This window comes from Emys orbicularis, chromosome 25 (assembly GCF_028017835.1).
Source record: "Emys orbicularis isolate rEmyOrb1 chromosome 25, rEmyOrb1.hap1, whole genome shotgun sequence".
Classification (NCBI taxonomy): Eukaryota; Metazoa; Chordata; order Testudines; family Emydidae; genus Emys; species Emys orbicularis.
The window spans coordinates 12,190,390-12,203,357 of NC_088707.1; the positions used below are offsets into that span (position 1 = coordinate 12,190,390).

General features: G+C 56.2%; 1 protein-coding gene across 1 annotated transcript in view; it reads left to right on the forward strand.

Moving 5' to 3' along the window:
* Positions 1 to 1,292: 1,292 nt before the first annotated feature.
* LOC135894647 (alpha-2-macroglobulin-like protein 1) overlaps positions 1,293 to 12,968 on the forward strand; it is a 58,385-nt gene continuing 46,709 nt past the window's right edge. The window contains exons 1-8 of the mRNA XM_065422784.1: positions 1,293 to 1,363; positions 2,410 to 2,599; positions 3,046 to 3,208; positions 5,697 to 5,749; positions 6,786 to 6,806; positions 7,645 to 7,798; positions 9,443 to 9,527; positions 9,789 to 9,918. Of these exons, the coding sequence (XP_065278856.1) occupies positions 1,293 to 1,363; positions 2,410 to 2,599; positions 3,046 to 3,208; positions 5,697 to 5,749; positions 6,786 to 6,806; positions 7,645 to 7,798; positions 9,443 to 9,527; positions 9,789 to 9,918 (867 nt within the window). The remainder of the gene's footprint in view (positions 1,364 to 2,409; positions 2,600 to 3,045; positions 3,209 to 5,696; positions 5,750 to 6,785; positions 6,807 to 7,644; positions 7,799 to 9,442; positions 9,528 to 9,788; positions 9,919 to 12,968) is intronic.

Here is a 12,968-nt window from a genome sequence, read left to right on the forward strand (position 1 = left end):
CACTTATACGTAGGCTACCGTTCATTTTTAGTGCTGTGATCAGTTCCTCTTTATCATCCAAGACGAGGGCTAATGTAGAATACTCCCATGCTGGATGCAACACTTTCTGAGTTAGGAAATTGTCATCTTTAATATGAAGAAATTCCAAGGACATTTTAGTATTCGCAGCATCACACCGCCAGCATGTGTCACTCACATTGAAATCCCCCAGGATCACACAGCTTTTTTCCTACATTCTATAAAGAGCTGCATAAGGAGCTTCTCATCCTGTTCCTTAGTGGGATTTGGCGATCTGCCCCAGACACCGCTAACTGCTAACCCCTCATCTTGTGCTGTATTGGTTAGGACAGGGATCCATAACCACTGAAGATCATTTTCTACCAAGTTGTTAGTGACTCGGAAACAAGTCTGAGACACTCTACTGATCATCTGCAAATGGCAATGTTCTGTACTTTATAATCTAGCCACATCGACGTGGATTTTCATGGCAACAGGAAAAAAACTTCTCTTCCCCTAGCACAATCCTCCTGCCAAATTTCAATTCCAGGCTCCGAGGCATGGAGGCGCTAGAACTCCTCCAAGAAATGCTCAGAAAAAATGGATTGCCCTGGAAAAAACTACCTGTGTTAATGCTAATCGTGTTCTCAGAAATGGCTCGACTTGTTTTTGCTGAAAGTTTACAAAAACATTCAACCCAAGGCAGAGCCTGAGCATGGAAAGTTCATCCCCGGCCATGCCAGTGTGGGAACGTTAGAAGCGATCGTGAATGGGGTTTTCATGAGACATGCTCAGCAACCCCAACGTTCTTCTCATTTGTATTGCAGTAGTGGGGTCGCTGCCAGAACCCACTTTAACAAACTCATTTCTCAGCAAGCTCCTCCCCCTGCTCCTGCCAGGGCTTTCCCAACATCCCGGCTACTGCACCACCACCGACCCCCAGAGGGGTCCCACCCCCTGCCGTGTAACCAATGCGAGGGGCCTCCTGGCTCCCCTGAGCCTTTGCCAGGCAGCATCCTCTGACTCAAGCTGCAACAACCTGTCAGAGCCTCGAATCCAGCAGCTGGGGGGGGAGGGTAAATATTGTCCTGGCTGCGTCCCCAGCTCCAGCCAGAGACCTGACACGACCCTTGTTTACCCCGGATCAAAGGCGAAGCTCCAGCTCCAGAGTCTGTATCAGGGCAGAGCAGGCTGGTCTCCAGCACAGAGCGTGGGGGAGAGGGAGGAAGAAGGACCCAGAGGGGGGTGACGTGTGTGTGTCCCCTTGTGCCTGCCCGTCTGCCTGCACCCCAGGAATGGGGGCCCCGGTAACCCCGGCCTGCCTGCTGCTCCTCCTGCACCTCACAGCTGGGACGTCTGCAGAGCCGTAAGCCCTGTCCGTGTCTGTTTGTCTGTCCGCGTGGTGGGCAGTGCGGGGGGGAGGGGGTTGGAAGCAGCCGAGGGCACCGATGAGGGGGATGCTCGATCCGAAACTGATGAGACAGGTCCGTTCTCCCCTGGGAGCTCAGTCCCTGATGCTGGGTCCCTCCTGGGCCCCCCTGGTCCGGCCCCTCCAAGCAGTGGTGGAGGTTTTCTCTGGTTAAGGCAGTGGCTTGGGGGGCATGAGGTCTCGGTTCAGTGCCCAGCTCTGTTACAGACGCCCTGTGCGCCCCCGGCCAGACACCGACCCTCTGAGCCTCAGCTCCCCTCTGTACCATGGGGTGATGATCCTCTGTGGCCGCCTGCTCCCATCAGCCTGTCACCTCCTCGGGCCGCAGCCTGTCTCTGCCTGCGGGTCTGTCCAGCCTCAGTGCAGGGGGACCAGGCTGGGCCGGGCCTCTAGGCACCAGTGAAATAGAACAGTAATTACTGACGAACCCAGTGCGTTAAACGAACGTCTTAGCCAGAACAGGACAGTGCTCCGAAGGTGCAAGAGCTGAAGGGTTCCTGCGAGAGCCCGTGGAGGCCCCAGGGTGCCGACTGGTCTGGGGGTGGGGGTGGGGTTGTATCTAAGCCAGTAACTGGCTGCAAAGGGCTCAGGTGCTCAGTACAGCCCCAGACTAACCAGCCTCCCCCCGCCGTGCACAGGGGTCTCTGCTCACTCTCAGCGCCACTAGCTGCCCCCTTCTGGGCAGACCGAGCAGCCGAGAGGCCGGGGATGGAGGGGGACTGAGCCCCTCTCTGCGCCCCTGGGGCACTTCCAGCTCCGCAGGAGGCAGACTGGGGTGGGGGATGGAGCGGGGGGGGGGGGGGGCTTGCCCTGCCCCTGCCCTGTGGTTAGAGAAACGAATCAGCCTCCAGCACCGTCGACCCAGCTCTGTCCCAGCAGGAGGGACACTCAGAAAGCGGGAGTCACCCCCGGTCCTGGGGGAGGCTCTGGGCTGTCCCCTCCCACCCCCCTCCCCCACTGCCCTGGTGCTTTCCTCTCCCCAGGCACTATGTGGTGGTGAGCCCAGCCGTACTCTACCACCCGCACACGGGGACGGTGTCAGTTCATCTCAGCGACCTCAACGAGACCGTCCGGGTGAGCGTGCGGCTGGAGAGGGGGGATGGGCTCAGCGCTATCACCCTGCTGGAGAGAGAGGTCCAGGAGCCCCGTCTGCACGAGAACGTGCGCTTCCAGGTGAGCCCCCGCCCGCAGCCATCGGCACGGCCCCGGGCACTGGCCATGGGCACGGAGCCCGTCAGCCTCAGGTCTGCAGCCCCAGCCCAGCCTCAGGCCCCGGGCACAGCAGGGCTCAGGGGACTGGCCATGGGCACGGAGCTGGTCACTCAATGGGCAGCTGTAGCCACAGAACGTGAGCCCATCCCTCAGCAGCGACAGGCAGGAGGGAGCGGGGATGGGGTGGGGGGTACAGAGAGCGCCCTGGCTTCCAACTCCATCGAGCGCCCCAGGTTCATGCTTCCTCCCATTCAGGGCCCCCAGGCTGGGGAGCGGGGTTTCCTGTGTTTTGGGGGGTGGGAACAGGGACTCACAAACACCACTGCCCCCCCCATACGATAGCGGGTCTGCGCCACGACCGGCCCGTTACCGGCTGCTGTGGCCTTGCTGGGGTTTCCCATGTGCAGGTTCCAGCCCCGTCCAAGGGGCAGCAGGAAGTGGCAGAGCTGCACGTCTCGATCCGGGGAGATGGCCTGCAGTTCTCTGAGCGGAAGAAAGTGCTGCTGCAGGCGCTTCAGCCCGGGACCTTTGTGCAGACGGACAAGGCCGTCTACAAGCCGGGACAGACAGGTGAGAGGGCCAGGAGCTGCTGGAGGGAGTTTCCTGGGGCCCCAGGCCCTTGGGACGGACTCCCGGGATATGGGGACAGGCTGGGGGCCTAGCGAGGGATTCGGGACTCTCACTTCTAGGCCCCTGTCTGCACCCAGCTGCAGGGGGCGAGAGGCCCAAAGCCTGAGGCCTGTGTTGGGGGCCTGTATGGAACCAAGTGAGGGTCTCAGCCTGTCCTTGGTGATTGACAAAGCCCTGGCTGGGATGATTTGGTTGGGAATTGGTCCTGCTTTGTGCAGGGGGTTGGACTTGATGACCAACTGAGGTCCCTTCCAACCCTGATATTCTATGATTCTATGAAAAAAGAACAGGAGTACTTGTGGCACCTTAGAGACTAACAAATTAATTTGAGCATAAGCTTTTGTGGGCTACAGCCCACTTCATCGGTTGCATAGAATGGAACATATAGTGAGGAGATATATATACATACAGAGAACATGAACAGGTGGGAGTTGCCCTACCAACTCTACGAGGCTAATTAATTAAGATGAGCTGTTAGCAGCAGGAGAAAAAAAACTTTTGTAGTGATAATCCAGATAGCCCATTTCAGACAGTTTGACAAGAAGGTGTGAGGATACTTAACATGGGGAAATAGATTCAATGTGTGTAATGGCTCAGCCATTCCCAGTCTCTGTTTAAGCCTAAATTGTTGGTATGTAGTTTGTATATTAATTCAAGTTCATCATTCTCTCCTTGGAGTCTGTTTTTGAAGCTTTTCTGTTGCAAAATTGCCACCTTTAAGTCTGTTATTGAGTGACCAGAGAGGTTGAAGTGTTCTCCTACTGGTTTTTGAATGTTATGATTCCTGATGTCAGATTTGTGTCCATTTATTCTTTTGTGTAGGGACAGTCCGGTTTGGCCAATGTACGTGGCAGAGGGGCATTGCTGGCACATGATCGCATATATCACATTGGTAGATGTGCAGGTGAACGAGCCCCTGATGGCGTGGCTGATGTGATTAAGTCCTATGATGGTGTTACTTGAATAGATATGTGGACAAAGTTGGCAACGGGGTTTGTTGCAGGGTTTGGTTCCTGGGTTAGTGTTTTTGTGGTGTGGTGTGTGGTTGCTGGTGAGTATTTGCTTCAGGTTGGGGGGCTGTCTGTAAGCAAGGACAGGTCTGTCTCCCAAGATCTCTGGGAGTGAGGGATCATCTTTCAGGATAGGTTGTAGATCTTTGATGATGTGTTGGAGAGGTTTTAGTTGGGGGCTGAAGGTGACGGCTAGTGGCGTTCTGTTACTTTCTTTGTTGGGGCTGTTCTGTAGTAGGTGACTTCTGGGTACTCTTCTGGCTCTGTCAATCTGTTTTTTCACTTCAGCAGGTGGGTAGTGTAGTTTTAAGAACACTTGATAGAGATCTTGTAGGTGTTTGTCTCCTGTCTGAGGGATTGGAGCAAATGTGGTTGTATCTTAGAGCTTGTCTGTAGACAATGGATCGTGTGGTGTGTCCTGGATGAAAGCTGGAGTCATGTAGGTAAGTATAGCGGTCAGTAGGTTTCTGGTATAGGGTGGTGTTTATGTGACCATCGGTTATTAGCACAGTAGTGTCAAGGAAATGGACCATTTGTGTGGATTGGTCTAGGCTGAGATTGATGGTGGGATGGAAATTATTGAAATCATGGTGGAATTCCTCGAGGGCTTCTTTCCATGGGTCCAGATGATGAAGATGTCATCAATGTAGCGCAAGTAGAGTAGGGGTGTTAGGGGACGAGAGCTGAGGAAGCGTTGTTCTAAGTCAGCCATAAAAATGTTGGCATACTGTGGGGCCATGCGGGTACCCATAGCAGTGCCGCTGACTTGAAGATATACATTGTCCCCAAATGTGAAATAGTTGTGGGTGAGGACAAAGTCACAAAATTCAGCCACCAGGTTTGCCGTGACATTATCGGGGATACTGTTCCTGATGGCTTGTAGTCCATCTTTGTGTGGAATGTTGGTGTAGAGAGCTTCTACATCCATAGTGGCCAGGATGGTGTTTTCTAGAAGATCACCAATGGATTGTAGTTTCCTCAGGAAGTCAGTGGTGTCTCAAAGATAGCTAGGTAACCCTCAGTGGGATCAGAGGATCATGGCCTGTAGACTGTGGTGTTAGAGAGGTGCCTGGAGGCCTCTTGTTCATATTCCAACTTATTCATGATGATGACAGCACCTCCTTTGTCAGCCTTTTTGATTATGATGTCAGAGTTGTTCCTGAGGCAGTTCATGAACTTGTGTTCAGCACCCATCGGCCTCCCCTGGCAGCCTCCAGCCACGCAGGGCAGGGCCTTGGCTCATTGGCAGAGGGCAGCGTGGGGAAGCTGGCGCTGTGCTGCCCGGGCTGGGCCCATTCTGCGGGTTCACAGAGGCCGTCACTGCCCGGGGCGTCCGGCTGGGACCTTCCCCAGCTGGGAATTCACTCACACAAACCAAGCCAGGGCTGATTCCCGCCTCTGCCTCTGCTCCTTTCCAGTGAAGTTTCGAATCGTCAGTTTGGACAAAGACTTCGTTCCCAGTACCCGGAAGGTGAGAGCTGGGGGTGGGGGGTGGGTGGCAGGGTACCAGGGACCTGGTGCACTGAACACGTTAGGTTTGTTTACACCAGGCAGGCCATTCATCTGGTTTGAAATCGGACAGTCCTCTCCTTGGGTGGTTTGCCCCCATCCAGTACATGCTTGTGTCTGGTATTGGATGGGGGGCACCATTTGGAAGAGCGCACTGCTCCGCCCCTGCTGGCGTGAACTCACACACACCGAGTGTGCGAGGTCACGCCAGCGGGGACAGGTCCACGCCATTCCTGGAAATCCCGGGATCTCTGGTATTCTGGGAATGCCTCAGCCGCCACCCTGGTCTTCACTGCTGCTGGGGGCGAGTCTCCCAGGGCAGGTTAACAGACTTGCAGTAGCAGGGCTTGTGCTGGCCTGCTGAAAACAGCCGTGTGGAGCAGCCCCCTGGGCTACAGAGCCTAGTGCCTTGGGCAGTGGCCTCTGTTGTTTGCAGTCTCTTTACTACGCAGAGGGTTGATTACACATTGCATAGAGCCGGAATGAGGGTGCTGGGCACCCACTGGCGTTAGTGCAGTCTGTGATTGGCTGTGGATGCCAGCCCCCCACCCCGGGGATGACAGTCATTAGCACCTTTCAGCCTAACCGTGCTGTGCGCTCTGAGTGAGGTGGCAGAATCGGGCCCAGTGTGGAAATACAAATTGACAGCTCCCCTCCCAGCCATCTCGCCCAGGCACTGACTGCAACGCAGACCCCCGGCCCTTAGACTGTCCCTTGGCAGAGACCCCAGCATCTCGCCCTACTCTTCCACGCACAGACCAGCCACCCACTTCCCTGTCTCCGCCAACGCGGGAGGGGGGCATGGGAAGTGCGAGGGCTCCAGCCTCAAGGGCTCCCCTTCCTGTCCCTGCTCTCTCGGTCACCCCCGCTGCTGTCCGCATGATCCCCCAAGGCCCCAGAGACACCCCGGCCCTGGGGAGGTCACAGGCAGACCCGTGGGCAGTGCGGGGTGTTTCCTGTCCCTCTAACCAGCCATCTCCTGTCTGTTTGCTTTGCAGCTGCCCCTGGTGACCGTGCAGGTCAGTCTGTGCCTCTCCAGCCTCCTCCTCTTCCTGTCTGGTTCATCCAAGGGCACCCAGGGGTGTTCAGTCGTGGGGAGCCCAGAGGAGTCTGGGCTGTGACCACAGTGTCCAGCAATCCAGCCCTAGACCCCTCTGCCCTGCTGTGGGGGTGCAAAGGGTCCCAGAGCACAGGGCATTTCTGGCTGGGCCACATGGGGGGCAGGGAGGGGACATTTGTGCCATCGGGTTACGTCCTCCCCACCCCGAGTTTGCAGCGTCTGGGGCTGTCTGTCCGGGAGGCAGGTGGGTTTGGGCCTGGCTGGGATCCCTGCCTGAGTCGCTCACCCTGAAAGTTCCCAGCCCCTGAACTCTGGGTCAGGCAGTGACTTGATCAGGCCAGTGGGGAACTCAGCAGGGAGCTCCCTTGGGAGCCTGAATAGGGGAAGGGAAGGGGAGGAGGGAGGGTCTCTGGGAGCTGCAGGGGCAGAGGGGAGGGGTGGAGGTTTGGGGAGGCTGTGTGGGGGGAGGGGGACAGGAAACATACCCACAGAGGCCTAGCACTGAGATGGAAACGGTCCCTACGGCGAGTTCCCTGGGCTTTGTCCAGGCTGGAGATGGGGTGTCCCTTGGGAGCCTGTTCCCCCCAGGGGCGGTGCCCTCGGGTCAGGGCTGAGGGGCACTGGCAAGGGCCCCCTTACCCAGCGGCTGCCCGGCGGTGCCTGCTCCAGGCTAAGGAGGAGGATTTGAGCCCCCGGCCGTCGATCCAGCCCCCGTCGGCAGCACGAGGCACTCGGGGGCTGCTGGGGACGAGCCGTGTGTGGGGACAGCGGCTGAGCAGGGCGTGTCCGTTTGCCAGGATCCCAGCGGGAACCGCATCGCCCAGTGGCGAGATGTGACTCCGCAGCAGGGCATCGTGGATCTGTCCCTCCCGCTGTCTGCAGAGCCGGCCATGGGGACGTACGCCATCGAGGTGCAGGGGACGAGGCACTTGTTCAGCGTGGAGGAATATGGTGCGCAGCGGGGCCCAGGGTAGCACCCACATCTGCCCTGTGCCCCCCAGCCCCACCTCTGCTCCTCCTGGAGCACAAGGGGCTCTTCACACATACACACCCTTCCCAGAGCTGGTGTTGCTGGGAGAGGGAGGGAAATGTCAGTGGCTCCTTCTCCATCTTCCACCCCAAAAATAACCTCCTCTGGCTCCTGCGGGGGTGGGGGAGAGAAGAGCTCTGATGTCTCCCTTGAAACAGCTGCCACCTACCCCCACCCTCCCCCAGACACCCTGCCCTGACCCTCCCAACTGCCTCCCACCCCCCTGCCCCAGACACCCTGCCTGAGCCCCCAACTGCCTCCTACCCCCACCCTCACCCCAGACACGTGCCACTGACCCCGCCAACTTCCTCCCACCCCGGTTCCCCACACACCCTGCCCTTGAGCCCCACCCCTCCCAATGCTCCCCGCCTTTCCACTGCTAGCCAACCCCCCATACCGCAAGCAGGAGGGAAAAAGCAGGCACCCCCGACTTCCCGCCCCACCTGGTGCCCCATCCCAGTGCTGCACATTCACCCAGCCCCAACACACGCTCCCCTCCTGGGGCTTCTGGGCCTCGGAGCCGCCCAGCCAGCTCCTGTCAGTGCCCAGGACGGCCCAGACCCTGAGGGACAAACTGCCATGGAGCAGTCCCCCGGCTCCTCTGGGCTGAGCCCAGGGGTGAATTTGGCCCTGTCTGTCCAGGCTGCCTGGCGGGGCCCTGCTGGGGACGAGGTCCCAGCCGAACACCAGCTCCCAGAGGGAAACAGCCGGGACCTCATCAGCCAGGAGAAACGCCCATGTCAATGGGCCCCCATGGTCCCTGACGTGTCCCTGCTTTCAGGCCCACGTTGTCCCTGGTCTCAAGCTAGGGTGACCATACATCCCTGGCCAGGACAGTCCTTTTTTTTAAGCCCTGTCCCACTGACCCGACTTTTTTGGCTCCGACGGGGGGTGTGAGGTCTGGGGTGGGGCCGGGAATGAGGGGTTTGGGGTGCAGAAGGGGGATCTGGGCTGGGATCGAGGAGTTCGGAGGGCGGAAGGGGGATCAGGGCTGCGGTTGGGGTAGGGGGTTGGGGCTCAGGGGGTGGCTCGGGGGTGCTGGCTGCGGGCGTTGCTTATCTCAAGCAGCTCCTGGAAGCAGTGGCATGTCCCCCCTCCAGCTCCCAGCCATGGTTCCCAGCCAATGGGAGCTGTGGGGGGTGGCGCTTGGGACGGGGGTAGCGTTCGGAGCCCCCTGGCTGCCCCTATGGGTAGGAGCCGGAGGGGGGACATGCCGCTGCTTCTGGGAGCCACACATAGCCACGGCACACAGGGAGCCTGCCTTAGCCCCACTGCCCCGCCGACCGGACTTTTAACAGCCCGGTCTGTGGTGCCAACTGGAGCCTCCAGGGTCCCTTTTCGACCGGGCGTTCCAGTCGAAAACTGGATACCTGGCAACCCTACTGCTGCAATCTGCAGCCTCTTCCCAGCCCTGCTCCATTTCCGGGCCCTTCCCCTTCCCACCCAGCCGACAGGTTGGTAGGGGGCTGCAAGACCCAGGGAGAAGCTCCAAGGCCGAGGATCGTGATGAAACCCCCGAGCTGGGGCTGCGGGTCGGTTTCACCCCATCCCTCTCTGCCCCCCAGTGCTGCCCAAGTTCGAAGTGACCCTGGAGCTGCCCCCCGTGGTGACGGTGCTGGATGAGACGCTCCTGCTGCGGGTGTGCGGCCGGTGAGTGTGAAACCAGCCCTGCCGGGCTGATAAGGGGGGGCTGGAACTGCCCTGGACCTTCCTCCCCCGCCCCCCAGGCCAGAATCTGACCTGCCCCTTCCCTGCCTGCGCCCCTCTGCCCCATGCTCATGGCCAGGCAGGGCTCCCTGGGGCTCTCACTCCCACCCACACGACGAGCCCCACCCCAGCAGGGACCCGCCCCCCATGGGCAGGGGCGTTGGCCCCCTCCCACTTACCCTCTCCCTCCCCTCTGCTAAACAGATACACCTATGGGAAGCCCGTCCAGGGGAGGGTCCAGGCCAGCCTTTGTCAGGAGGAACAACCAGCATATCACTGGTACCATCTTCATGGCGCGCTAACCGGGGCTCTGTGCACCGAGCTTACTGGCCAGGTGAGTGCAACCGGGGAGGGGGGAGATACATGACATGCTGCTGGAGGAGGCTCCTCTCCATGTTTTTCTTACACTGGCCAGAGGGGGCACTGTGATCTGCCTTGGTGATGTTGGTGACATTGCGGGGTGGAGACATAAGAGCGGCCAGACTGGGTCAGACCAAAGGTCCATCTAGCCCAGTGTCCTTTCTGCCAATAATGGCCAATGCCAGGTGCCCCAGGGGCAATGAACAGAACAGGTATCACCAAGTGATCCATCCCCCATCGCCCATTCCTAGCTTCTGGCAAACAGAGGCTAGGGACACCATCCCTGCCCATCCTGGCTAATAGCCATTGATGGACCTATCCTCCATGAACTTATCTAGTTCTTTTCTGAACCCTGTTAGAGTCTTGGCCTTCACAACATCCTCTGGCAAAGAGTTCCACAGGTTGACTGTGTGTTGTGTGAAGAAATACTTCCTTTTGTTTGTTTTAAACCTGCTGCCTGTTAATTGCATTTGGTGACCCCTAGTTCTTGTGTTATGAGAAGGAATAAATAACACTTCCTTATTTACTTTCTCCACACCAGTCATGAGTTTATAGACCTCTGTCATATCCCCCTTTAGTCATCTCTTTTCCAAGCTGAAAAGTCCCAGTCTTATTAATCTCTCCTCATATGGCAGCCGTTCCATACCCCTAATCATTGTTGTTTCCCTTTTCTGAACCTTTTCCAATTCCAATATATCTTTTCTGAGATGGGGCGACCACATCTGCACACAGTATTCAAGATGTGGCCATACCTTGGATTTAAATAGAGGCAACATGATATTTTCTGTCTTATTATCGATCCCTTTCTTAATGATTCCCAACGTTCTGTTTGCTTTTTTGACTGCCGCTGCACATGGAGTGGATGTTTTCAGAGAACTATCCATAATGACTCCTAGATCTCTTTCTTGAGTGGTAACAGCTAATTTAGACCCCATCATTGTCTATGTATAGTTGGGATCTGTGTTCCCTGTAAACTGCGAGAGATGAGAATTAAGTGCCACCCAGCTAATTAGCAGAGCAGCCAGCAGCATGTGTTCAGGTGCCCCTCCCCCCATGTTGCTCCATCCTGCAGCTGCTCCTGGGAGTCGGGACCCTCCTGCTCGCTGTGCAGAGCAGCGGGGTGGGTGCTGATGTCATGGTGTCCCTCTTCCCTTGCCCCTGTACCCCATCTCCACAAAACAGGGCAGAGGGGACAGCCTGGCTCAGTAGGACTGGGATCATAGAAACAGAATATCAGGGTTGGGAGGGACCTCAGGAGGTCATCTAGTCCAACCCCCTGCTCAAAGCAGGATCAACCCCAACTAAATCATCCCAGCCAGGGCTTTGTCAAGCCGGGCCTTAAAAACCTCCAAGGATGGAGATTCCACCACCTCTCTAGGTAACCCATTCCAGTGCTTCGCCACCCTCCTAGTGAAATAGTTGACGATGAAACTATTACTCCTTGTTCTGTCATCTGCCACCACTGAGAACAGCTGAGTTCCATCCTCTTTGGAACCCCCCTTCTGGTAGTTGAAGGCTGCTATCAAATCCCCCCTCACTCTTCTCTTCTGCAGACTAAATAAGCCCAGTTTCCTCAGCCTCTCCTCATAACTCATGTGCCCCAGCCCCCTAATCATTTTTGTTGGCCTCCGCTGGACTCTCTCCAATTTGTCCACATCCCTTCAGTAGTAGGGGGACCAAAACTGGATGCAATACTCCAGGTGTGGCCTCACCAGTGCCGACTAGAGGGGAATAATCCCTTCCCTCGATCTGCTGACCATGCTCCTACTAAAACAGCCCAATATGCTGTTGGCCTTTTTGCCAACAAGGGCACACTGCTGACTCATATCCTTCTTCTCGTCCACTGTAATTCCTGGTCCTTTTCTGCAGAACTTCTGCTTAGCCAGTCAGTCCCCAGCCTGTAGCAGTGCATGGGATTCTTCCTTCCTAAGTGCAGGACTCTGCACTTGTCCTTGTTGAACCTCATCAGATTTCTTTTGGCCCAATCCTCTAATTTGTCTAGGTCACTCTGGACCCTATCCCTACCCTCCAGCGTATCTACCTCTCCCCCCAGCTTACTGTCATCTGCAAACTTGCTGAGGGTGCAATCCATCCCATCATCCACATCATTAATAAAGATGTTGAACAAAACCGGTCCCAGGACCGACCGCTTGGTACCGGCTGCCAACTAGACATCGAGCCATTGATCACTACCCATTGAGCCCGACAATCTAGCCAGCTTTCTATCCACCTTATACTCCATTCATCCAATCCATACTTCTTTAACTTGCTGGCAAGAATACTGTGGGAAACCATATCAAAAGCTTTGCTGAAGTCAAGATATATCAGGTCCACTGCTTTCCCCATATCCACAGAGCCAGTTATCTCATCATAGATGGCTATCAGGTTGGTTAGCCGCTGCCCTCTGAATGGTGAGTGGCTGAGTGTCTTTCTTAAAGAGACAGTGAGGGCACTGTTTCTCAATTTTCCCCAGCAGCCACTCACAGAGTCTCTGTCTCTCTTCCCCTCCCCATGCCCAGGTACCCCATCTCCGCAGAGCTGGGGAGGGGAGACAACAGGGCTCAGGACAGAGCAGGAAAGCTTTCCGTGAGTGTCTTAAAGAGACAGTGCACGGCTTTCCCCAGCAGCCAGCACACACACTGTCTCTGTGTCACAGACACACAGTCTCTGTGTCACACACAGAGTCTGTCACACACACACTCTGTCTCTGTCACATTCACCTCCCAACACATACTTGTATTATTGTTGCTACCTCTTGGTACTTCCTGTAATGCACATATATTCTCTGTAATTTTATTCTTTGAAAGTCTGTTATTTTAGTGTTTTGACTGGTCTATGCATTTCATAATTTTTATTTCTCTTACACTTAAATTTAATTATGTGAGTATTGAGTTCTAAAATGCCTAACCTGTCCTGGCTGGAGTAATTATTCCTATGGTAACTTTTTAAAAATATATTAGATCTAGGTTATTTTTTTCTACTGGTAGTGCACATAGGTACATACCTCGGTACACATAACAAAAT